At 38.7% G+C, this 26,367-nt stretch overlaps 1 protein-coding gene across 4 annotated transcripts in view; it reads right to left on the minus strand.

Annotated features, from left to right (window-relative positions):
* Window positions 1–235: 235 nt before the first annotated feature.
* Window positions 236–26,367, minus strand: part of Wapl (WAPL cohesin release factor) — a 68,327-nt gene continuing 42,195 nt past the window's right edge. For 3 of the 4 annotated variants that reach the window (XM_048339188.1, XM_048339189.1, XM_048339186.1), the window contains 11 exons: window positions 24,653–24,880; window positions 19,175–19,286; window positions 18,731–18,828; window positions 16,751–16,827; window positions 14,348–14,523; window positions 13,931–14,046; window positions 12,219–12,383; window positions 7,501–7,708; window positions 6,003–6,091; window positions 4,192–4,287; window positions 2,264–2,863 (listed from right to left, as the gene is read on the minus strand). In XM_048339188.1, the coding sequence (XP_048195145.1) occupies window positions 2,798–2,863; window positions 4,192–4,287; window positions 6,003–6,091; window positions 7,501–7,708; window positions 12,219–12,383; window positions 13,931–14,046; window positions 14,348–14,523; window positions 16,751–16,827; window positions 18,731–18,828; window positions 19,175–19,286; window positions 24,653–24,880 (1,431 nt within the window). In that variant the 3' untranslated portion in view covers window positions 2,264–2,797. Of the gene's footprint in view, window positions 383–2,263; window positions 2,864–4,191; window positions 4,288–6,002; window positions 6,092–7,500; window positions 7,709–12,218; window positions 12,384–13,930; window positions 14,047–14,347; window positions 14,524–16,750; window positions 16,828–18,730; window positions 18,829–19,174; window positions 19,287–24,652; window positions 24,881–26,367 lie in introns of those variants that run through there. The other variant, XM_048339187.1, reaches the window with a different exon arrangement.

Genomic DNA, 26,367 nt, shown 5'->3' on the forward strand with positions numbered 1-26,367 from the left:
TTTGTGGCTAAAGCAGCAAAGAAAGATTATACAAGGACCTAACTACACAGAAAATGACCACCTCTAACCAGCCTAAGTTACTGTTACTGTGTTTACAGTCTACCAAATATATATTTAGAAGTAGACAAAAAAAATTGGACAAAAATGGCTTACATGTTTGTGTGTATGCTAGAAGTGAAAATGTACTCAAATGAGGTCCTGAAACTTCTTCCTCCAAAACAGTTTAATAGACTAATGTTAAAGACAACATGTGTATTGAAAGTAGCAATTTTATTTGAGTTAAAATTATTTACAAAAACCCAAAGACATACTTCATGAAACTGGTACAAACTATTTTTTTCCTGCCGTTGGCTTTTGCTCCAAAGATCACAGCTGAGAAATACTGTATAAAATAAAAATAGGATTGGATTCAGAAAAGTACTCTACCATTCTAATTTCCAATTGGTAGTTATATTTACAGAAATATTTACAATGGAAAAAAAGGTTACTTTAAAACTTTAGTTAATTTCCAAGTCAGCCTCAAGTACCCTAAAATCAGAGTTCACTGAGGGTTAAAAACACACAAATGCACCGCAGCTGGTGAGGTGGTATTTCCCCCACCCTCCCCACAAAAATCTGCATCTCTTATCAGTGCTTGACAATTATTATTATTTAAAAAGCAAAACAAAAACCTGTTAAACACTGAGGTAAATCAATTCTCAAATGATTACCAGTGCAACAGAAAAATGTAGTTCGCCCTGATTGATCTTACCCAAATATTTAATATTTCTTACCACCTGACACACGTCAGTTTTACCAAAAATCTGTTCGTTATCTCTAAATCCCATGATTAATAAATACAAATATATTTTAACATAATTAAACAAAATATACCTAAACTAATTTAACTTTATGGATATCATTTATCAACATGCTTTTAAAACAGTTTGCCAAATTAGTTTTCTATTCAGGGCAAATACAATCTCAGTCTTTCCCAAATTACACTGGCATACTGTGTTCTTAAAAGGTGATGGGTAAGGATTTGGGGTGGGTAGAGGAAGAAAACAATTTGCCTGCAATCAGTTACTTCCGTATAGATTTCCCAACAATCTGCATTATCAAAAATAGGAAGACAATAAAAGGCAGCCACTGCATTAAAAAACATTACAGCTGGCACTGATACAAGAGCCCCAGTTTGTCGCTTTATACAAGGAAATAACAAAGTCTAAATGGGTAAAATAGACTTTTAGCTATTTAACCCAATACACACCAAACTCATAATTTTTATGGCTTCAAGTTTTACAAATCCAATGAAGAAACACGATGTACTTTACCAGAAAGGTAATTAAAAAAAGATTTACATGAAACCAATCTCCAGAAGGCCCGTCTCCAGGCCTAACAGACAAAAGTGACAAAAGATTATTAAAAAAAAAAAAAAAAAAAAGGGGGCTGGGGATATAGCCTAGTGGCAAGAGTGCCTGCCTCGGATACACGAGGCCCTAGGTTCGATTCCCCAGCACCACATATACAGAAAACGGCCAGAAGCGGTGCTGTGGCTCAAGTGGCAGAGTGCTAGCCTTGAGCGGGAAGAAGCCAGGGACGGTGCTCAGGCCCTGAGTCCAAGGCCCAGGACTGGCCAAAAAAAAAAAAAAAAAGAGCAGAGCAGAGCCAGTGGTCTGAACAACACAATAAAAAGCTGCAATGTCGAGAAATTAAATCTATAAAATGTGTTCTGTGTTCCACAGCTGTTTTCCCAAACAATTGTTCTACGAACAAAAGAATCTCAATAAAAAACAGGTCTTCTCTACACCAGCAATTTTAAGGCTTTGCGCTTATGCAATTGATCCTGTCACTCTATAGAAGAATAAACATGCTATCTGGCAACATGAATTCCACATTGGTGTTTTAGCTTCCTTATATTTATTGTACTGAACATCAGAAAATATATCTAGAGATCCTCCTTCAAAAGTTACAATGTTTCAAGAGCCTCCCTAGCATTAAGTGTAAACTACCCTGGGTTTGTCTGCTTTGCTGAATCCTTTAACAGGGCACATCATCTTTATAATATAGTATTCCTTCACACTGCTATTTTGTTTTCTTGCATCTATAGCTATGACACATTATGGCATGATATTGAATATGGTCATGATCTCAAAAGTGAAAAATAGTTCAACATCCAAACCTAATCAAGAATAAAAAAATATACTATTAATCCCTTGTGTCTTTGGATTCCATCTAATTTTAAATACAGACAGTAGTTCAGGGAACAACAACCCAAAAAAAAAAAATCACAAAATTATTAAAAGCTTTATTTACGATTGTAATCATTCAACAAAACAAAACAAAACAAAAAAGCAAAAGCAAATGAGCCTGAAAAAGGAACTAAGCTGTTGTCTAGAATGTCCTGAGAACATTCAATACCTCAGTAGCTAAGCTGCCTTTGCACCTGGCTGGCATGACAACAGTGGCTCAACATACACAGCAGTTGCACTAACAGCAGCACAATACCCCCGTGACACCTGCCCAGAGTTAAGCAAGAAGGGGAGGGCATAAACTCTGCCCAGTAAGGGTATTTAAATACTGCACGAGATTGTTAACAGCCTGAACCTTTTCCCTCATTTTTGATAGTTGCAGATTGATGTAGTAACTGTCACTTAGCAAATGCAGAATGCATGAAGAAATCAGGTGGTCTTAAAAATCTAAACACGAATGATACTGATGAATGTTCTTGGTATATCTTCAAGGAGTTCTTTCATAATTTCTCTTTGTCTAAGGCTAACTCCAGCATTACCGAGCACCTGAAGCAAAGGTAAAGCAGCTAGCAATGTTCCAAATATTCAATCACTCTAGAGATGGATTTCTGGCCCGTTGTTCCAACAGCACACTGAAAAGGGAAGGAAATAATGGTTAATATGTAATCAAAGTTTTTTAAGTATTGAATATTTTATCTTCTAAACAAGTTATTAAATGGAACACTACAAATCAAAGTCCACTGAGATTAAATTTTGTGTGTGTGTGTGTGTGTGTGAGAGAGAGAGAGAGAGAGAGAGACAGAGACAGAGAGGGAGGGAGGGAGGGAGAGAGAGAGAATGTGTGTGGATCCTGGAGCTTGAACGCAGAGCCTGGGCTTTCAAAACTAATGTTTTACTGGTTTAGCCACAGTTCCACTTTCAGGTTTTTTTGGAGAGTCCCATGGACTTTTCTGCTTGGGCTGGCATTGAAGCTCAATCATCAGATCTTAGCCTCCCAAGTAACTAGGATTATATAAGTTGTATTTCTATAATGCAGTATTTTGACACAATAATCACTGTGAAGCAATACAACAACACAATTACTAAATGTAAAGAATCCATGCACATCTTTATTCTCAGCACTTGGGAGGGCTGAAGTAGGAGGATTTCAAAGTTTACACTGCAGACTGAGACTCCATCTCCAAAAAAAAAAAAAAAAAAGAGGGGAAAAAGATAGGAAAAGAAAATCCCTTTTATCTTTTGGCAAACTGGGGTTTGAACTGAGGGCCTTCAACTTGCTAGGCTTCCCCCAAGCCCTTTTTTACTTTAGCTCTATTTTTTAGGCAGGTTGTTCATGGTTTAAGTGTATTTCTAAGGGCATTTCCAGAAATTTCTAAGTAAGGAAGACCCACCATGAATGTGGATTGCATCATCCCACAGGCTGGGGTCCAGACAAAATGGGAAGGGAAAAAGGAAAAAGCCTACCAATAACTCATGCCAATAGCTCATGCCAATAACACTAGCTACTCAGAAAGCTAAGACCTGAGAACTGTGATTTCAAAACAGCCAGGGCAGGAAATTCCGAGTCCAGCATGGAGGAGTGGATCAAGTGGTAGAGTACCAACCATACAAAAGAGCCAAGGGAGAACTCAAAAGGCCTGAATTCAAATGCTGGTAGCAGTGCGCATGCATGGCTGGTACACGTGCGCATGTGCAAACACACACGTACATTACTAGGTAGTACATGCATTCCCTTTCTCTTTCCTAGCCACTTCGATATGAACTGCTCATCTCCATCCTGCCCTTCCCATGATTCAGGAAATCATGAGTCAAATACATTTTCTTCTCTTAAATTGCTTACATCAGATATTTTGTTCACAGCAACAAGAAGTCTAACACACTGTGGCTATAGTGTTTTTCTTTCTACTGTCAATGTATTAAATTCAAAATGACATCCTATACGGTAATAAAAGCTACTTACAGTGAGATTCATGAAGCTTAGGAATTTTTTGAGCATTTCTGTCATTATTGAGAAGTCTCCCTCTGGCAGGTATTCCCGCACAGTGGTCACATTGATCTGAGGAAACCGACCAAAAAGACACCATCAGACAGTTAGCAGAAGAAAGGAGACTGTAAAGCTGGCAAATGCTGAGAAACCATTCTGTCCATATTCACTTTTGGAAATGCAAAGAGAAAGGCCCAGAATAACAGAATGCATTGTGAAGGGGGCTCCTCTAGCTAAGTGTCCTCACAGAGCTACTTATGAAATAAAAAGACAAAAAAAACCCCACATGATCTATGAATTTCTGGGCCAATGTCAAGAGCTGAAGGCCTTTCCTCTTTCACTATTAGCATGAAGCAGCAAAACAATTTACACACAAACCACACATTAAAATGAAAACATTACGGGGCCTGCTTTAAAAAAGCGCTCTAGGAAGACTCACCCCTAATGAGGGGCACAAAAGTATGTTCGCTAGAGTTTGAGGACACAAGGTAAGGGGTGAAGTAAGGGAGCAAGCATGACACCCTCTTCAATGAAGCCATTTATTTACCATTACATCCCTCCTATCCTCCCATTGGAAAAAAGATGGCCTTTGTTCCAAAGGAAAACCTCCTTCCATTTTAAATTCTAGTTTTATACAGACCATTCACTTAAACATATGCGCCTATGGGCTGGAGGCACTCAGCAACACAGCACCTGTTTAGCATAAGGCCCTGAGTCCAAACTCTAGTACTGCGTCCCACATATTAATTTGCAGTACTGAGAGTAGAACCCAGGAACTCATGCTTACTCTACCACTTGAGGTAGCCTTCCAGCATATGCCCTACACTTTAGAGGGAACTCTCAATGACTCACATTCCTTCATATGTTTTCTTGTTTGTTTAAATGCCAGCCAGTCCTGGGGCTTGAACTCGAGACCTGGGTACTTGAGGTCTTTTGCTCAAAGCTAGAACTCTACCACTTGAGCCACAGTTTTTTGGTGGTTAATTGGAGATGAAAGTCTCAAGGAGCTTCCTGCCTGGGCTGGCTTTGAACTGTGATCCTCAGATCTCAGCATCCCAAGTAGCTATGATTACAGGTGTGAGCAACCAGTGCCTGGCATCCTTCATGTTCTGAATGTTCATATTTGTATTTCTTATTGCAGCCAACTGTCTACCAGCCCTAACCATCTACTTCTACTTCTGTGCTGATATCTACAATCCTCATAGAAAAATTCTAATTATCTTAAACCATTCCAAACAATCCAATTTTCTTAGCCAGTGGCTAGATTCAGACAAAAGCTGATGGAAAGGTTATTTGGTAAAGGGACGAGAGGGCAGTCTTAAAAGCACTTGGAAGACAGTGACAACCTGAGTCCCTGGAAGATTCAGAGGCACTAAAAGAACCTCAATTAGACTAGGTCAATTTTAGACTATTCCTTCTTTTTTTTATACTATTGCTTCTTTTACCTCAACTAAAGGTATCTGAATAGTCTCTTTCAACAAACAACAAGTTTCAACAAACATGAGTCTTTAACAGCACGATCTTAGTTCTTTATTTCATATATATAAAACTTTTTCTCTAAGATTAAAAAAGCAAACTAAGCATCTTCAAGGAAACTACTGGGTTAGATATATTATCATTTCTCTTCCACATGGTTATTTAAATAACCTTATACCAGCCAAAAGCCTTTCTAGAATAAAATAGATGTGAATGAGAAAATTTAAGAAGTGAAAAGCAAACTAGCCAATGGTATGAAGCTGTTATAATGCAACTGTTTTCAAGGTGTATTTAAAAAATGCTCTACTTACTGGACTTTCCTGACAGAGACACCCAAGAAGTAAGGCCGTGTAGGAGGCCACAATGCAATCTTCCATGTGTTTCCCAGCATGCTGAAGGGCTAACATGTTAAAATAGTTATATATTAACAGTACATCAAATGATACAAACACACAACATTAAATACTCTGTTAACTGTTTTCTTAAGAAGTGCTAAACAGCCATGGCGCCAGTTGACTCATGCTTGTAATCCTAGCTATTCAGGACGCAGAGATCTGAGGATCGGTTTGAAGCCAGCCTAGGCAGGAAAAATTCGTGTGTGTGTGTGAGTCCTAGGGCTTGAACTCAGGGCCTGAGCACTGTCCCTGAGCTTCTTTTGCTCAAGGCTAGCACTCCACCAATTGAGTCACAGCACCACACCACAAGGGCTTCACGCATGCTAGGCAAGCACTCTACCACTAAGCCACACTCCTAGCAGAGACTCTTATTTCTATTAATCACAGAAAAGGCTCGAGGTGGAGCTGTGGCTCAAGTGGTAGAGTAATCGGACTAGGGATGTTTCTTAACTAAGTACATCTGAACATATTGTTCACATTTCATAATAAACTTAAGAGACAGAGAATTATAAACAGCTACTTTACAGAATTTGTATGAGAAGTAAAATCAAATGTTTCAATTCCTGTGAATAGCAGATACTCAATGAATGTTTGACTACATAATATTTTTTTTGGTGTGTATGCTGGTCTTGGGGCTTGAACTCAGAGGCTGGGTGCTGTCCCTGAGCTATCTGGCTTAAGGCTAGTGCTCTACCATTTAAACCACAGCTCCACTCCCCGCTTTTAGGGTGTTTAATTGCATATAGTCACAGCAACTTTCCTTCCCAGACTGGAACTGAACAGCAGTCCTCATGTCGCAGCTCCAGAGTAACCAGGATTACAGGTGTGAGCCACTGGTACCTGGTCTCAACAGTATTTCCTACTATATTTTTTCCCAGGACCCTGTGAGAACTACTATTATAATTCATGACAAGTAATTTCAGCTTATAAAGCTGAAAGGTAAAAGAATGGAAAAATTTCAAAACAAAAAGAAAACTAGGGCTGTGGCTGAGGTGGTAGAGTCCTCGCCTTGCCAGCATGAGGCACTGAGTTCAAGATTCCCCTACCAAAACCAAACAAAATATTCTCAAAAAACAAAAGAAGCAGCTTTTCCACCCTTTTTTGAGACAATATTTCATTATATATGTTCCTAGCAGTATCCTCCTCCCAAGTGCTGGGATTATAGTATATGCCACCACAGCTGGCTCACTGTTACTGTGCAGATGAGGAAAGGAGGGAAAATCTCAGGATGGAACAGTGACTTGGAATGCACTGTCCTCACTGCTAGGAAGAACTACTCTAAATAGTAAGTTATTAAGACTTATCTAGATTGAACTAAGGAGGCCTTAAATGTATAGATTATTGACAAGTGTTTTAAGGTATGTTTTAAAGAAGTCAGTAATCTCAAGTGAATATAACACTTAAAAAAAGAAACCTTTATTGAGGTCGAGTTCTTCATCGTCATCTTCTTTCTTCTGTTTCTCTTCAGCCCCATCAGTCTTCTCCGTTGACACCCACTGTATTTCTCCACTGGTCTCTTGCCACTCTCCACTCTTATCATGCTGAGTGGTGGGAGCATCTTTGATCAACTCATCTGTTTTACTCTCTGCCAACTGGGCCGCATGCTCTCGCTCAAGGAATAACTGGCAAAATTATTTTGGAATGTTATCAGAAAGACAGCATCGATTAATGTATAGATTAACCAATATTTCGTATTAAGTAAGAAAAGGGGGCTGGGATGGAGCTCAGTGGCAAAGTGCTTGCCTAGCAAGTGGAACATCCTGGGTTCCATCTCCAGTACCAAAAAAGAAACGACAGAATGTATTTACATATACATATCTACCACACCCACACAGAGTTAAAAGATATGAGTTTATATAAAAACTTTTCTCTATATCCTACTGAAAGCCAGAATGAACATATAATACTTCTGGGAGTTACCCAGCAATCTACTAATGGTTCATATTTTGTTTATGAGAATGGCTGGCTCAACAATGCCCTTAGTTTAGACAGTAAAAGTTCAAGTAACAAGCCACAAAACTTAAAATTTTAAAGCAGCATTAAAAATGTTTTAAACTGGTATACTGGATGAATAAGGGCAATTAGTAAAACTATACAGTATTAGGTGAAATGAAATATGGCTTCTTTAAAATAAATTTAAATTAATTAAAAAAATAAATTTAAAGATATAAACAAAGAGCAGTAAAAGTGAAAAAAGCAAAAGGTCTCAGAAGGCACTAGATCTTAACATTATTAGCGATTCATACAATTTTTATTAGCATCAATTAGTTGTCAAAAGGTTTCATTTCAACATGTTCATCCATAAACACAATGAGCCTTGATCAGTGTATGTGTGGGAAACTATGGTTCCCTTTGTACTCGTAATCACAACAGTCAAAAGAAAATAAACTAGGGGCTGGGAATATGGCCTACTGGTAGAGTGCTTGCCTCACATATATAAAGCCCTGGGTTTGATTCCTCAGCACCACATATATACAAAAGGCCATAACTGGGTGCTGTGGCTCACCTTGAGCAAAGAAGCCAGGGACAGTGCTCAGGCACTGAGTCCCAAACCCCAGGACTGGCAGAAAGGAAGGGAGGGAGGGGGAGAGAGAAGTGGAAGAGAGGGGAAACAGAAGGGGGGAGAGAGACGGGGGAGGAGAGAGGGGAGAGAGGGGGAAAGGGGAGAGAGAGGGGAGAGAGGGGAAAGAGAGGGGAGAGAGGGGGGAGAGAGAGAGCGAGTGAGAGAGAGAGCATGAGCGTGCAAAGGGGCTGGAAATATGGCCTTGTGGCAAGAGTGCTTGCCTCACATACATGATGCCCTGGGTTCGATTCCTCAGCACCACATATATAGAAAAGGCCAGAAGAGGCGCTGTGGCTCAAGTGACAGAATGCTAGCCATGAGCAAAAGGAAGCCAGGGGCAGTGCTCAGGCCCTGAGTCCAAGCGCCAGGACTGGCAAAAAAAAAAAAAAAAAAAAAAAAGGAGAAGAAGAAGAAGAAGAAGAAGACAGACAGACAGAAACTAAATTCTTTGCTTTCATTTACTTTATTTTCCTTAGGTTGTTACAGTATTGCCAGCCTGGACAGACAAATACAAAAGATTCTTCTCTCCTGTTAAGCAGCAAAAAGGTGAAAGTCAAAAGACATGGCTAGAAGAGCGCCAGCCATAGTGCAAAATCTAAGCATAAGCTTTACACCCTAAGTTCAAGCCCCAGTTCTTACACACATTTACACACACATACACCTAATTATAAGCCCCTTTTTGACACTGAGTAGCAGGCAGCACAAGAGCAAGAACAGGACTCAACATCCAAAAGGTACTATAATCTAGGGGGCTGGGAATATGGCCTAGTCGTAAAGTGCTTGGCTTGCATACATGAAGCCCTGGATTCAATTCCTCAGCACCACATATATAGAAAAGGCCAGAAATGGTGATGTGGCTCAAGTGGTAGAGTGCTAGCCTTGAGCAAAAAGAAGCCAGGGACAGTGCTCAGGCCCTGAGTTCAAGCCCCAGGACTGGCAAGGAAAAGGGGGGGGGGGGGGAGGTACTGTAATCTATAAACAAAAATTTATAGACCAATAAGAAAAAAAAAACGGGGCTGGGGATATGGCCTAGTGGCAAGAGTGCTTGCCTTGTATACATGAGGCCCTGGGTTCAATTCCCCAGCACCAAATATACAGAAAACGGCCAGAAGTGGCACTGTGGCTCAAGTGGCAGAGTGCTAGCCTTGAGCAAAAAGAAGCCAAGGACAGTGCTCAGGCCCTGAGTCCAAGCCCCAGGACTGGCCAAAAAAAAAAAAAAAACCAAAAAAAACAGGTTTGATACGGGGGTGAAAACCTGAAGGCAGAAAGCTTAACATGGAGCACAAAAGTAGAATATTAAGCCAGATGAAGCTCAAGTAGAACGTCTATTTGGCCAACTGCAAGGTCTCTTTTAAGTTCAAACCCCAATACTTAAAAAAAAAAAGTCAATCTTAGAAGTTTATATTTATATACTATTTTCAAAAAGACAAAAAATTATAGAGAACAGATTACTGATAGGTAGAAGACATGAAGGTGGGTGGCTGGTGGTGGGCAGCACAAGGAAATTCTGTGGTCATAGTTCTGTACATTAGCTGTGTACATATGAATCTATGCATAGGATAAAAATTACACAGACATAAGCCAGGCATCAGTCGCTCATGCCTGAAATTTTGGCTCCTTAGGAGGCTGAGATCTGAGGATCATGGTTCAAAGCCAGCCCAGGCATGAAAGTCCATGAGACTCTTATCTCCAATTAACCACCAGGCTCAGTGGTAGAGTGCTAGCCTTGAGCTGAAGAGCTCAGGGACAGTGTCCAGGCCCAGAGTTCAAGCCCCACAACTGACAAAAAAAAAAAAAAAAAAAAAAAAACCTACACATAAGTATATGTTATATACATATATAAATGAATTCATGTTAATAAGGAAACAGAAATATGATGGTTAGCTAACCATAATATACAAATGTTACTTTCTTAGTTTTGATATATTAGTTATATAAGATGTCACCATCAAAGAAACAGGGCAAAGACAGGTAGCATTCCTTGTACTATTTTTATAACTTACTATGAGCCTATAAGCATTTCAAAATATAAGGTTTTTAATAACAACAATAAATACATGTGTCAACAGGGCTTGTTCCCCCAAAAGGTACCGAAGGTTTTTCTTTTAAGCAATTAATGACTTGGGCACTGGTAGCTCACACCTGTAATCCTAGCTACTCAAGAAGTAAGGATCACAGCACAAAGCCAGCCCAGGCTATGGGACTCTTAACTGCAATTAACCACCAAAAAATCCACAAGAGGAACCATGGCTCAAAGTGGTAGAGTGCTATTCATGAACTTTAAAAAAGCTCTGTGAAAGTGCCTAGGCCCTGAGTTCAAGCCCGATGACTGAAAACATAAACTAGTAAGTCTCCCTAAATACCCAAAGACCAAAACTCTCTAAATTATTGTCAATAATAATTACTATTAATATTAGCTGTTGATAAATGACAGTTTCTCACAGGTTTTCTGAATTGTTTTATTTATTTGTTTGCCGGTCCTGGGTCTTGGACTCAGGGCCTGAGCACTGTCCCTGGCTTCTTTTTGCTCAAGGCTAGCACTCTGCCACTTGAGCCACAGCGCCACTTCTGGCCGTTTTCTGTATATGTGGTGCTGGGGAATTGAACCTAGGGCTTCATGTATAAGAGGCGAGCACTCTTGCCACTAGGCCATATTCCCAGCCCACCTGAATTGTTTTAAATAAATGTAAAGACCTAAAGACTGAAAATTTCAAATCTTAAGACTGAACCCTGAAGCCTAGGGAAAAAAATCTTATGGATGATTTATCTGTGGTCATCCTGAACCACACACAATGGAGAAGGATGAGAGAGCATGATGGAAAATGAGACCTTAGAAACTATCTCATTCCACTCACTATTCCCATGCTTGCCTGCTATTCTAGACTCTCTAAGGAACAGGTATGAATGGCTTCTTGTTTTCTGTAATCCACAGAACTCAATGAAGCCTGGGTACAAACAAGACCCGTAAGTAAATGTTAGAAAACTTAACATGGATGGGTTGGTTTGGGGCTTTATTCCCAATTTGTGATCAATAATCAACATTTGATTCATAAAGTCTTGTTTCTGCTTTTAGTAACAATGCTTAAGTGTTATATGTTGAAAAAAGACAGTAGGAAAAGGAGTGCAGTCTGAGCCTGTGTACCACTTACTGCTCTGTAGGAAAATTGCACTATTACAAAAAAACTGGTTAAGACTCTGGTTTAAAATAAAACGAAGCTTCACAGTAGAATATTATGAAAAACATGTATGCAAATTTAACAATGAACTCTCCCCATGTATAACTAATGTAAGCTTAAAACAAAACAAAACAAAAACCACTTCAGAAAGAAAAATAGTAATTAAGATAATAAAACAATCTGCATTGTATCAACCTTGGCTATCAAGTGACCTTAGTAGTACTTGGCAAATCATTATCAATGACATTAATATAGCTTGTAAATTCATGGTTATTCAATTTAAAAAAAAAATCTGGCATTGTGGAAAGAAAAAAACAACACTGTATAGCTGAGAAAAGAAACTAGACAGATCAACAACAGCAAATGTCAGCTTGTTTTTAGATTGCTGCTTACCTGCACTAAAGCCTGAACCGCATGAACTTGTCCAGCTATCCTTAAACTATCATGTCCTTCTCCACTACAAAAGGAAGAATCAAAAGAACAGGAGGTTTCCATGTTGACGAGACAGTGTCGATTCCGAGCGCTGTATTCCACCAGATTTATCAGAAGGCCCAAGCCCTAAGTGTTTAAGAAAACGCACGTTATCACAGTCAAGAACTTACAAATGAATACCACAGTGTAATTTTTATTGGCAGACAAAAAGCTCAGTGTTTTTCCATTGAATAAAATAGTTAAACAACTCATATGTAAGATACTGCTCTCCCCCAAAGAATCATTTTCAATCACTACTTTCCACTTAGTTTTTATTTTTATAGTCTTTTTTAAGAAATAAAATCTTTATCAAACTGTAACCCTTTCGTACATGACCTATATAGTAACAATAAAAAAGAAATGAAAAACATAAGACATCTGTTCAATAAGGTATAGTTCAAAATAACTTACAACATATTAAACTCATTGTTTTAAAAATATAATTTTATGGGGCTGGGAATATGGCCTAGTGGCAAGAGTGCTTGCCTCCTACACATGAAGCTCTTGGTTCGATTCCCCAGCACCACATATACAGAAAATGGCCAGAAGTGGCGCTGTGGCTCAAGTGGCAGAGTGCTAGCCTTGAGCAAAAAGAAGCCAGGGACGGTGCTCAGGCCCTGAGTCCAAGGCCAAGGAATGGCAAAAAAAAAAAAAAAAAAAAAAAAAAAATATATATATATATATATATATATATGTATAAAATTTTATTGTTATTACTAAGGTATCATACAGAGGGGTTACCGTTTGTCAGGTAATGAGTACATTTCTTTTTGGACAATGTCATCCCTTCCTTCTCTTTCCCCCTTTTTCCTTTTCTGTCCCTGAACACGTTACATAGTTAATTTCCCAAATAGACTATATTTGTTCATCCTTCCTCCTTCCATTTCTGGGCCCCCCATGTACCCTCAAAAGACAGAAGAGAGGGCTGGGGATATGGCCTAGTGGCAAGAGTGCTTGCCCCATACACATGAGGCCCTGGGTTCAATTCCCCAGCACCACATATATAGAAAATGGCCAGAAGTGGCGCTGTGACTCAAGTTGCAGAGTGCTAGCCTTGAGCAAGAAGCAGCCAGGGACAGTGCTCAGGCCCTGAGTCCAGGCCCCAGGACTGGCCAAAAAAAAAAAAAAAAAAAAAAAAAAAAACCACAAACAAAAAAAAACCCATATTTCGATTTTCTGGAAATTGTTTTGACAAATAGTCTTTTAAATGCCTTTGAGTTCCTCTCCTAAGAGTATCCTCCTTTAGTCTCACTGTTTGTGTGTGAATTCTTAAAAGTCCTGTATATTTGATCATGCCCTGGTGTTATTTTAGATCTAGCTTCCACATGAGAAAAAAACATGTGACTCTGAGCTTGGATTACCTCACTAAACATGGTCTTGAGTTAAACTGATTTTTTTTTGCCAGTCCTGAGGCTTGAACTCAGGGCCTGAGCACTGTCCCCAGCACCATTTCTGGCTTTTTCCAAATATGTGGTGCTGAGGAATCAAACCCAGAGCTTCATGTAGGCAAGGCAAACACTCTACCACTAGGCCACATTCCCAGCCCTAAACCAATTCTTAAAGGCAAGCTTAGATCAAGGTTTTCCCCACACACAGATAAAATACTGGTTTCTAAAATTATCACTTCAACTCACCAGCACTCGGATATCGAACCTCTGCTCCTGAGGTAAGTACTTTGGAACCTGAAGCACGCAGTTCATTGCCGTGCCTATGAGGCCATCCTGCTCTCCTGTTTTGGTGCTGCCCCATTCTGAAATAGAATATATGCAGGAAAAGTATTACCAATTCTTCCTGATGACATTACAAACTAGGCTTATTAAAGTGAATATCAACTAAGAATTGGATAGCTATTCCTTTAGCCAAATACACTGTTGTTATTTCCAGAGCATTCTACCAGGCTAGTCATAAAAGTAACAACTCCTCAAAGTATCTGTATACACAAGAGTCCATTCAATAATGGAAAATTGCAAAATAACTACATCAAATAAAGAAGGAACCTACCTTGTTTCTATGAGTAATATACAAATTTCCAATGGCAAAGCATTACTTACCATTGTCGTTAGTTAAGTTGAGCAACACTCCAATGATGGCTCTCATGCAATCCTCTACTGCTTTGCCTACATGATTAGTTACATTCTGGTGAAGGGGAGGCTTACTGTCAGCTATGCATATACTGTTCTCAGCACGGTTATATTGCTGGATTAATTCTTCACAATGCTGTAATGCTCTTAAAAGAAAAGAAAATGCATTATTAAAGCAAAAAAAAAGTTAACACAATACATTCCTACTTAATGGAGCCTAAAATTATCAGATTAACTGGGAGTTATAACATTTTAGCAATTAGCAATCTGATCATATACCAAGTGTGCCTGATACCTCACAAGTTACTAAATTTCATTTGGTTTTTAGAAAACTTGAAAAACTTTTAAATTCACTTCCTCTAAGGAAAGTTAATATTAAAATTCAGACAAAATCCAAGAACTGATGGCTCATGCCTATAATCCTAGCTGGTAGGAAGCTAGGTATCTGAAGATCACAGTTCAAAGCCAGCCCAGATGGGAAAGACTGAAAGACTCTATCAACTCCAACTACAAAAAAAGCTGGAAGTGGAACTGTGGCTCAAGTGGTAGAGCACCAGCCTGGAGCAAAAGAAAAAAAGTTCAATCCCCAAGACAGGCACTTGTAAGGATGATTAGTTAACACCAGGTTAACAACCTGGAATGCATGCAAAAAAAGATACTAAATGCGGGGCAGGGAATATGGCCTAGTGGCAAGAGTGCTTGACTCATACACATGAAGCCCTGGGTTCGATTCCCCAGCACCACATATATAGAAAACGGCCAGAAGTGGCACAAGTGGCAGAGTGCTAGCCTTAAGCAAAGAGAAGCCAGGGACAGTGCTCAAGCCCTGCGTCCAAGGCCCAGGACTGGCAAAAAAAAAAAGATAATAAATGTGATAAAGAATTTATAAAGAAGAAATGAAAGTGTTGTGACATTTGGATTTGCTTCAATACTTGAGGTTAGCTAAAAGGTTGATAAGAGACTGAATTTGCTTCAAAATAACATAGGAAGAAAGGATGAAGTTTTAGACAGTAACAAGACTTGCCCTGATTAGGAATTACTCAAGCCAAGTAATGTGTACTGTAAGATTTAATTATGCTACTTTGAAGTAAGAGGTCAAAATACAAACTGGGAGTCAAATTGCAGGGGGGGCCTTCCTTTGTAGGGACACTGAACAAATCCAAAAACAGTAAGGGATCATAGAGATTTGGTAAGCTTTTTTCCAAGCAGAGATCTAGGGAGAGTAAACTAGTGTTATTGTGCTGGTCAGGCTAAGGGCCAGGGAACTAGAGTAATCAAAAACTACGACAGATATTAAGAAGCTGCTAAGTAAGACAGAACAACATTTGGACGGGCACACAGACACAGACACAGACACAGACACAGACACAGACACACACACACACACACACACACACACACACACACACACACACACACACGAAGGTGACAGCATTAGCCCAACTGTGATAGAGGCTGGGTAGGGAGAGTCAGGAATATAGAGAACTACATACATATCTGGGAAATAAGTTATAAATGGCAGAAGAAAAGTGCTGCACAAATCCACTTAGAACAAAAGGGTGAATGCTTGGTCATTATATGCCAAGCACTGTTCTTTCTACTAGATCTTGCATATTTTAACCAATTCAACTTATTTGTATATATTTTACATGACACTTTTAAGTCATTAAAAACTGTATTCATACACATATTGCTCATATTATTTGCACATATATACATTTAGAAATATATGTGTCATATATATTAAAAGACATATGTCAACTCATTTAACTACTATCTTCGTTGTAAAGGACTCGAAGTTATGAAGCTGGAATCCATATCAAGGAATTCTGGATCCAAAACCTACTCTTTTGTCTCTATAAAGTACTATGACTTGTAAAACTCAACAGACATAGCATTTTATTTGTCTTTTTTTTTTTTTTTTTTTTGCCAGTCCTGGGCCTTGAACTCAGGGCCTGAGCACTGTCCTTAGCACTCTGCCACTTGAGCTACAGCACCACTTCCGGCTTTTTGTGTATATGTGGTACTGGGGAATCAAACCCAGGGCTTCATGTATACGAGTCAAGCACTCTTGCCACTAGGCCATATTCCCAGCCCCCACCCCCACCCCCACCCCCACCCCCCGGCTTCTTTTTGCTCAAGGCTAGCACTCTGTCACTTGAGTCACAGCGCCACTTCTGGCTTTTTCTATATATGTGGTGCTAAGGAATCGAACCCAGGGCTTCATGTATGCGAGGCAAGCACTCTTGCCACTAGGCCATATTCCAAGCCCCAGACATAGCATTTTACTGAGGAAAGTAATGTAACTTTATTTCCTTTCAAATCAACCCAAGTGTTTGAAGTAAATAGTAGGAAATTCTTACAGAAACTTACTTAGCTGATGAAATAATGAGTTGTGAATCTTTATATGCTATCAAGTAGCTTTGATTCTCTGGATTATGCACTGTTACCTAAAAAGGGAAGAATATGAAATGATTGTGGCAATCCATAACTTTCATATACTCAACACTGACCTCTACCTGGTATCTTAAAGGATATGAAGATTAGCCTCTAACAGCCCTGTTATCTAAGGAATAATCACAGGTCACAGATTCCAGGTATTCTAAAATAGAAATACCAGTTTCTTATAAAATTAAGACATCACTATCATAATTACTCACTCATAACTAACGGTACTCTTTACTAACACCAAGCTAAATTGAGAAAAGCACCTTGTCAGAAGTCTCCAACTCCAATACTTTAACTTAAAATATTTATTTTTATAATGCCAGGTGCTGGCACAAAATAAAAGGGGGGAGAGGGAGTAATGTTTTTATCTATTATACAGAAAACACTCTAGAAAAGGGAGTAATCGCATCAATGCCTGGCTAACGCAATCTAAAACAATTACGCATCTTGAAATTCACTTGGAGTTTTGGGGGTATTTATGGGTGGCAATCCAGGGCCTTGAACCCAGGGCCCAGGTACTATACATGAGCTTTTTTTGTTTAAGACTAGCACTCTACCACAAGAGCCACAGCTCCATTTGTGGCCTTTTCTAGTAGTTAATTACATCATGGACTTTCAATATCCTCAGATCTCAACCTCCTGAGTAGGTAGGATTGCAATAATGAGCCAATGGCACTGGGCCCCTTGCAGAAAAAATTTTAATCACTGTCCTAGGTAGTCACCTGTAAAAGCCAAAGAAGAAAACACACTTATTGTGAGGTTCAATATCAGCATTCTCCTAAGGCAAATATTTTGTCTACATTCTGACTCTAAGGTAACATAAGCTTACAAATCAAACTGGCCACCAATGACTCATTACTGTAATCTTACTCAAGAGAATGAGATCTGACAACTGAGGTTTAAAAGCCAGCCCAGGCAGAATAGTCTGAGAGACTATCTCCAGATAACCAGCAAAAAAAAAAAAAAAAAAAAAATAGCTGGATTGGAGGTGTGGCTCAAGTGGTAGAGCACCAGTTAAAATTGAAACAAAAAGAACCCCCCCAAAACCCAACTCAGCCATATTAATATGCACATAAAGTTTCATTTGGGGCAATAATACCCCTTTTTTGTTTTCTTTTGAGACAGGGTCCTCACTATGTAGCCCTGACTCCCCTTGAACTCAATTCTTTGGCTTCATCTTCCCAAGTGTTAGCATTACAGGAAACGCCACAATGACAAGTAATACGTACATCCTCAAAGTAATAAACTACTGCCAGGTGGTGGTGGCTCACACCTATAATCCTAGCTACTCAGGAGGCTGAGATCTGAGGACTGAGGATCAAAGCCAATCTCCAATTAACCACCAGAAAACTGGAAGAAAACCAGGAGTGGCATTGTTGCTCAAAGTGGTAGAGTAGTAGCCTTGGGCAGAAAAGCTCAGGGACAGCACCCAGGCCCTGAGTTCAAGCCCTATATTTGACAAAAATAAATATAAAATAAAAATCATGATAACAATAAACTGCTCATCAAGTCACTAACAGTTCGTTTCTCAAAGAATATATGCAGTACTTTTTTTCTTTCTTGGTTGGCCATGGGGCTTGAACTCTGGGCCTGAGTGCTGTTCCTGAACTCTTCAGTGCCAGCGCTCTACCACTTAAGTCACAGCACTACGTCCGATTTTCTGGTGGTTAATTGGAGATAATAGTCTCCTGGACTTTCTTGCCTAGACTGGCTTTGAACCCTGATCTTCACATTGGTCTCTTGAGTAGCTAGGATTACAGGCGTAACCGCACCTGGCAATATATGCATTTTTAATTTGGATTAACAAAGAAGAAGCTCTAGGGATGTACAAGGTACTTGCTGGTTACACTCATGCAATCATCATTAAAAGTGAGTAATCACTACAAAATTATAGTTCATACTTACACTTTCTAAAACTCGTAAACATCTCTCTGCTCCCCATAATGAAGCTACTAGTTTCTCTTCATCCTCATCTCTACTTAAATGATCCACACATTCTTTTACTGGGTGAAAAGAAATGGATGTAAGTTAGTATCTCTTATCCCATCAATATATACCCTATGCTACCACTAAAAGCCACCTATATAACATACTGTGGGTATGCTTAGAACTTCTCTGAATATTATTTATTCTGTGCTTCATATCATGAGATTCTGAAACCTAACACCTTATATTTCCCTAACCTTGCAATATCAAAGAATTTATGACCCCTACTTTAAAAGGTCAAGAGACATCTAGGAGGCTATTAACATTTGCAAATGGATAAAATTAAGTTTGAAGTATACAAATGTTTCCTTCAGGATTTAATATGTAAAAATATAAACATAAAAATAAAAACCATATACTTACCTTTATCTACAATATGATCCAGACCACCCAAAAGCCTGAGTTCTTCTTTAAACCAGTCTCCTGCTCGTTTAGAAGTAAGGGACAACAATGTCTCCATAGCTAAATGGCCAGTCTAAAAATCAGAAACATCATAGTGAATACTGACATTTAGCAAATAATTCTGGGCAAAAATTTAAAAACTTTTTTTTTCTTTACAAAAATTTACTGTGTGAGGGTTGAAGGCATGGCTCAAGTGGTAAACTGTCTGCTGAGCAAGTACAAAGCTCTAAACACAAGTACCAATAATTTTTTTTTAATTACGTTACAAGCCCACTGTTTTTTATAGGAAAAAACTTGCTAAAAGTAGTGTTTGTTATTCCAAATGCACTGATATTGTTAGTGTAGAGGCTCATGTGTATGAACTGTTGAACCAAAGGATATAATATTTTTCACTGTAAATCAAAATACCGGACTAATTTAAAAGAAAAGATATTAACAAGTGGGCTGGGAATATGGCCTAGTGGCAAGAGTGCTTGCCTCGTATACATGAGGCCCTGGGTTGGATGCCTCAGCACCACATATACAGAAAATGGCCAGAAGTGGCGCTGTAGCTCAAGTGGCAGAGTGCTACCCTTGAGCAAAAAGAAGCCAGGGACAGTGCTCAGGCCCTGAGTTCACGGCCCAGGACTGGCCCCCCCCAAAAAAAGATATTACAAGTAACAGTCTTAGGAAAAAAGAACTGGAATGGCAGTTGCCCAATCAAAGGTTATCACTTTAGGTACAAGGGCTAGGCTTGTGTTGAAAAGCTCAGGTAAAGTGTGGAAGTACTGAGAACTGATGACAAAAATTAAAATAAAAGATCACTTTAGGGCTGGGGATATAGCCTAGTGGCAAGAGTGCCTGCCTCGGATACACGAGGCCCTAGGTTCGATTCCCCAGCACCACATATACAGAAAACGGCCAGAAGCGGCGCTGTGGCTCAAGTGGCAGAGTGCTAGCCTTGAGCGGGAAGAAGCCAGGGACAGTGCTCAGGCCCTGAGTCCAAGGCCCAGGACTGGCAAAAAAAAAAAAAAAAAAAAAGATCACTTTAAACAGTCTGGAAAACTTAACTGTTTAAAGTATGTATGTTTATATTTTTCCACCATAGTAAACTTGAACAATTTCCTGCATACTTATTCATCTTATTTCTTTTACTTGGGTGGGGGGATCAGTGATGGGGCTTGAACTCTGCCTGGGCTTTGTATTTCTGGCTTTCTCACTCAAGGCTAGTGATCTACCACTGAGAACTACAACTCCACTTAGTTTTCTGGCGGTTAACTACAGATAAGAGTCTCACAGACTTTCCTGCTCAAGCTAGCTTTGAACCACAATCCTCAAATCTCAGCCTCCTGAGTAGCTAGGATCACAGGCATGAGCCACCACTGCTGGCTTATTTTCTCCTACTTTGAATTCCCTCTTTCATTATAGCCTTATTTTCCTGAATGGCTCCTGGTCTTAAAGTTCTGTGCATTTTTCTTATCTATACTAAACACAAATACTTTATTCACATAAGTGTTGCAGAATACATGGTCTGAAACATGACTTTTCAGGGTTAGCAGCCCGGGAGCTCCCTGAGGTCACCAAATACCTGGTGCTTCGGGGCTACTGCTAGAAGACACACAGGTAAGAACGACATTTATAACTAGGTTAACATCTTCCTCTTTGTTTGCTTTTTTTAAAGCATAAAGCTACTTCCCAGTAAAGAGCAATCTGGTTCTTGATACAAGAAACTTTAGCATAACAGAAGAAATGTTTTAATTAGCAAAGCTGAAAAGAAGTGGTTGTCTTCCCAGAGCTTCCGTCTTTCAAGATGTAAATTTACATCCTGGCATATATTATAATTAGAACTGAATATAAATTAGATGTTTAAAAACACAAACAACAGATCTTACTCATGAATAAATTAGTATTACAAATTTAGAAGACAGCCTAGAATATTTTTTTTAAAAACAAAGTTTTTGTCCAAGGTGCTAGAAAACATATTCAAGTGTGCTCATCTCTTACTCTAGGTCCCACAAAGAGAGAAGGCTTTCATCTAGTTTTGTTGTTATATTGGAACCTGAATTTGCACAGGTTTCTTGCTCATGACTAGCATTCCACTAGTTGAGCTATACCTCTAGTCCAGTATTTTGCTAGTTAATTGGAGATGGAGTCTCCCTATCTGTTCTGCCTAGACTGGATTCAAACCCCAGTCCTCCAGATCTCAGCTTCCCCAGTAAAGAGAATTAGAAGCATGAGCTACTGATACCTGGGCTCAAAGAGTAGTTCAATGAAAAAGTTGATTGAGGTGTACACCAACCAGATCATGAATCAAAGCCGTGAATTAAAAACATTGCTTGTTTAGGAGGAAAAGATAGTGACATAAAGATACTACTACAGTAAAAAGAGCTTTAACTGCTTGTGTCTAATGGCACAAAAAGGATTCTACATTATAAGCTAACCTTAAAATTTCCAAGTTCTCCAAAGTAACATCACTAATCATAGAATACTAGTCTGTGACTCACATTTTTATTTAGATTGTATCTGAAAATATTATTATACTATTTAAATTTATCTTTCCATGGTATATCAGCAATACCAATATACTTCAAGGGAGAAGTTAAGCTATTAATACAATAAGCAAAACTAATATGTGGGGCATATTTTTTCAAAAAATATTACTAAACAAGAGACATCCAAAATTAGCCACTGTGCTCTAGGTTAAAACCATGCGCTGTAGGATTGTTTTTAAATTGGTATTTACCATCCTAGTAAATAAAAAAAAAGTTTATCAGTTCATTTAATAACGAATACCTCAAATGATTCTAAATGTTAAAAACAATATAAAATACAGGTATAGTCAATTACACAGCAAATAAACATAATGCTCAAACTTCTTATAGCATTAATAATTAGTAGAAGTAATGAAATTATTAAGAATATATAAGATTTACTAGTAAGATTTTTGGAGTCAATATTGGGATTTGAACTCAGGGCCTTGTGCCTATGAGACAAGGGCTCTACCATCTCCATGTCGCCAAGCATTTTTCCTATTACTTCTTAAATGGGGTCTCATTTTTGTCCAGGCTGGTATTTACCACAATTCCATTTAAGCTTTTGTATTAAGGCTGGCAGGTGTGTGCCACCACACCTGTGTTTCTTTTTCCCCCTGCCCCCCACTTTCCACTTGGCTTTTTATTGGTTGAGATGTGAATCTCTGTAATTCTTCTATATTTATTTATTTGCCAGTCCCAGGGCTTGAACTCAGTGCCTGTGCACTCTCCCTGAGCTTGTTTTGCTCAAGGCTAGCACTCCACTGCCACTTCTGGCCTTTTCTGTTTCTGTGGTACTGAGGAATTGAATCTAGGCCTTCATTCCTAGCTCTGTACATACTTCTTCCACTGAGGCTGGCCTCAATCTGTGACCTTCCTGATCTCAGGCACCTAGGAAAAGAGGTGTGATCCACCACACCCAGCTTATAAACTTAAAAGGGTATGCACAGGTGGTGAATGGTGACACAGAGGGACTGCCATCTGAATTTCCCCAGTTCTAATAATGATTGCCATAATTATTATATATTCTACAAATGGCAGAGTCAGAATCAAGCAAAAGAGCAGGATAGCCTCCTTAAACATGGGAAATTGTGTTGAACTAAGGAGTAGATACTGGACATTACACATTGTGAGGGGCACTACCTGAGAGAAGAACAAATGCCTAGGAATCTTCTGGGCTTTCATTCAGCTAATCAGAAAAAAGTCAAGGAGAAGCAAATTGAAAGCCCTTTCAAATCTTCCAAAAATGTAATTCTTGAAATCCACAAGAAAATAAGAATTCAAGGTGCTAATAGTCTATGCGTATAGAGGAGAGAGGAAGGAAGAGAGGGAAGGATAGATAGAGGGGATGACTCAGGAGGGGAAGATAAACCAAGAGGAAAGGATTAGGGGGAAATTTACAGCTATTCACTAGCTTACCTGATCCCCAAAGAAGCCTGAATATAGATGAACTAGTTTAGGGATTTCATGAAATGAATGAATAATGTTCAGAACTAAACTAGAAAAATCTGCCAAGTGGTAAATAAAGGAAATGTAAATAAAAACAACCCTGAGATACCACCTCACTCCAGTTAGAATGCCCTATACTCTGAACTCAGGCAACAACAAATGCTGGAGGGGATGCGGGGAAAGAGGAACCCTTTTCCACTGTTGGTGGGAGTGCAAACTAGTACAACCACTTTGGAGAACAGTATGGAGGTTCCTCAAAAAAGCTCAGCATAGACATACCCTATGATCCAGCCATATCACTCCTAGGCATCTATCCTGAACAACAGGTCTCAGGATACCATAAAGACATCTGCACATCCATGTTTATCGCTGCACAATTCACAATAGCCAAAATAGGGAAACAACCCAGATGCCCTGCTACAGATGAATGGATCCAAAAAATGTTGTACCTATACACAATGGAATACTACATAGCAATTAAGAATGATAAAATATTGGTATTTGCAGGGAAATGGTCAGAGCTTGAACAAATAATGTTGAAGGAGACAAGCCTAGAACACAAGAGAAGAGAACAAAGGTCTCCTTGATATATGACTGTTGGGGGAGAGGGGCAGAAAAGTAGAAACTGGGTCTGCAAAATAACAAACTTCTTTTCAAATGGTATTACCACACATTTGGGTCAGCGACTTTACATTATAATGTATCTAAAACCAAACAACTACTAAACAAACATAAAAAGGTCTAAGATAGACCTATCAGTGGATCACAATAGCTCAACAGCTATGTACACATGATTATATAAGATGAGGATAAGTAAAAAGAACTCGAAGAGAAGGACATAGGAGGATTCTATTGTTGTCATTACGCTTAATGTTCTAGGTGAATTTCCTTTGGCGTACCCTACATGGTTACTGTATATGATTTTGATACACTGGATATTGTATATATAAGCTTACTTGAACTAGGGAAAGAAAAATGAGGGTGTAACAAATATGACAAGAAATGTACTCACTACCTTATTATGTAACTGTACTCCCTTTGGACATTACCTTGTCAATAAATTTTAATTTTTAAAAAAAGATGCCATTGAAAAAGAAAGTTTGCAAATTTGTAATGGTCTTGAAGTATTGTCATGTATATATACCATATATGATGTATGTATACATACACACAAATATGTGTGTATATATATATGTAGGTGCATATAAATAAGATACACATGACCATTATATCACAATACATCAAGAATTTACATGATAATATAATTTGATATAATGCAGATGTTGGAACTGAATAAAAATATTGCATTTTATTGGGTAGTAAAATATAATGTGGGGGAAAGAAAAAAAAATCTGCCAACTTGTAAAGCAAAGATTGGAAAGATTAAATGGCTGGCCCTAAGCCAGCTACACAGGCACTGTGATTAACCACAGACTTTCTGAAATACATTTTCACTTTACAATGCAAGTTAAAAGCTCACCGTTATATTTTCTAGATCAAGATGCTTGTTGTGTACAGTTTCGCAGAGTCTTCGAATTTTTTCTTTAATTTTGTTCATGTCTTTTTCATTCAGTAGCTTAGCTGATGAAGCATCCTGTTCCAGTTCCAAAAGTCGAATCATCAGATCTAGGCTAGCTCGGTCAAGATCCATGTTCAAACGATCTCTACTCAATATGTACATGAGGGCAGCTGTACAGAGGGACAGATTCTTCAACAAAACAAACAAAAGTATTGGCAATTACTGACAATATCAAAGAAATAAGACTATCGACATTTGTCTACAAATTGAAAGGCCTAAAACTTATTTTGTTAATTTTGTTGGAGACCATAAATATGCTTGATTTAAGCCAGGAATGGGGTTACATATCTGTAATCCCAGCCCTCTGGAAGGGCTATTTACATATTGTTTATATTCTAACAATGATTCTATGGCATTTAACCTTAGATGCCAAGAGGCAACTTGGGTTTCAGATAGTCCAGTTTGAAACTTTCTGAAATACAGAAATACAATTAACTAAAGATTTAAACTTTGTTTAGTCATGTGATTAACTATTTACAAAGCAAACTTTTTGGGAAAATAGACAACCACATAAAGATCATGAGGTCCAATGACACTTAACAAAAACAAAACAGTAATACATTAATCTACTTTTAATTGCTTAATTGCATAACAAAAAAGATCACTTACAACTCTCATCAATTTTCCCTCATTATTTTATACCTACTATACAATCTGTTAACAGAAGTATGCTCACTTGGACTAAGTACTTTTGGTTTCAGAAGAGCCCATTCTGAGATTTTTTTTTTTTTTTTTTTTGCCAGTCCTGGAGCTTGAACTCAGGGCCTGAGCACTGTCCCTGGCTTCTTTTTGCTCAAGGCTAGCACTCTGCCACTTGAGCCAAAGTGCCACTTCTGGCCTTTTCTATTTATGTGGTGCAGAGGAATGGAACCCAGGGCTTCATGTATACAAAGCAAGCACTCTTGCCACTAAGCTGTATTTCCAGTCCCCAGAAAAGCCCATTTTGGATTAATCGTGTCACTCAAATACAGATTGATCTGTATGTGATATTTCTTTGAATAAAAAGATACTTAAGGCCATCTCAAAAACATCACAATGAATAATGTTTAACAAACCTCAGACTCTTAAGTTACTAGGATTACAAGTATGAGCTGCGGATGCCTGTCTTAAGATGATTATTTTTAACTTTTGACAGTGTTAGAGCAAACTTTCATTACATCATTGAGAAAAATTGTCTAGGGCAATAAAAGCAAAACAATTTCTTCCCCCTTTTAAGTAGCTATCTTCCAGATTCAACCCTGGACAAACGTTGAAGGGTTAGGAGCTGCATTACTTGACTTATGGAAAGGTAATCCCTTTGTATAACTCCTTAATAACAACAACAAAAAAACTTTATTTAAAAAAAAGTGAATCTTATCTGAGTATATTGGAAACCATGTATACTGGTATTAGAACTAGGAAATTGAAAGGGAATACCAAAATTGAGAGACACAGGGTAAAAAAAGAAAAATAACTACAAAAGCAATACTTGCAAAACTGTTTGGTGTAAGTGAACTGAACACCTCATGGGGGGGGAAGGGAAAGGGAGAGGAGGGGGGTATGAGGGACGAGGTAACAAACAGTACAAGTAATGTATCCAATGCCTAACATATGAAACTGTAACCTCTCTGTACATC

This window comes from Perognathus longimembris, chromosome 2, assembly GCF_023159225.1.
Source record: "Perognathus longimembris pacificus isolate PPM17 chromosome 2, ASM2315922v1, whole genome shotgun sequence".
In the NCBI taxonomy this organism is placed as follows: Eukaryota; Metazoa; Chordata; class Mammalia; order Rodentia; family Heteromyidae; genus Perognathus; species Perognathus longimembris.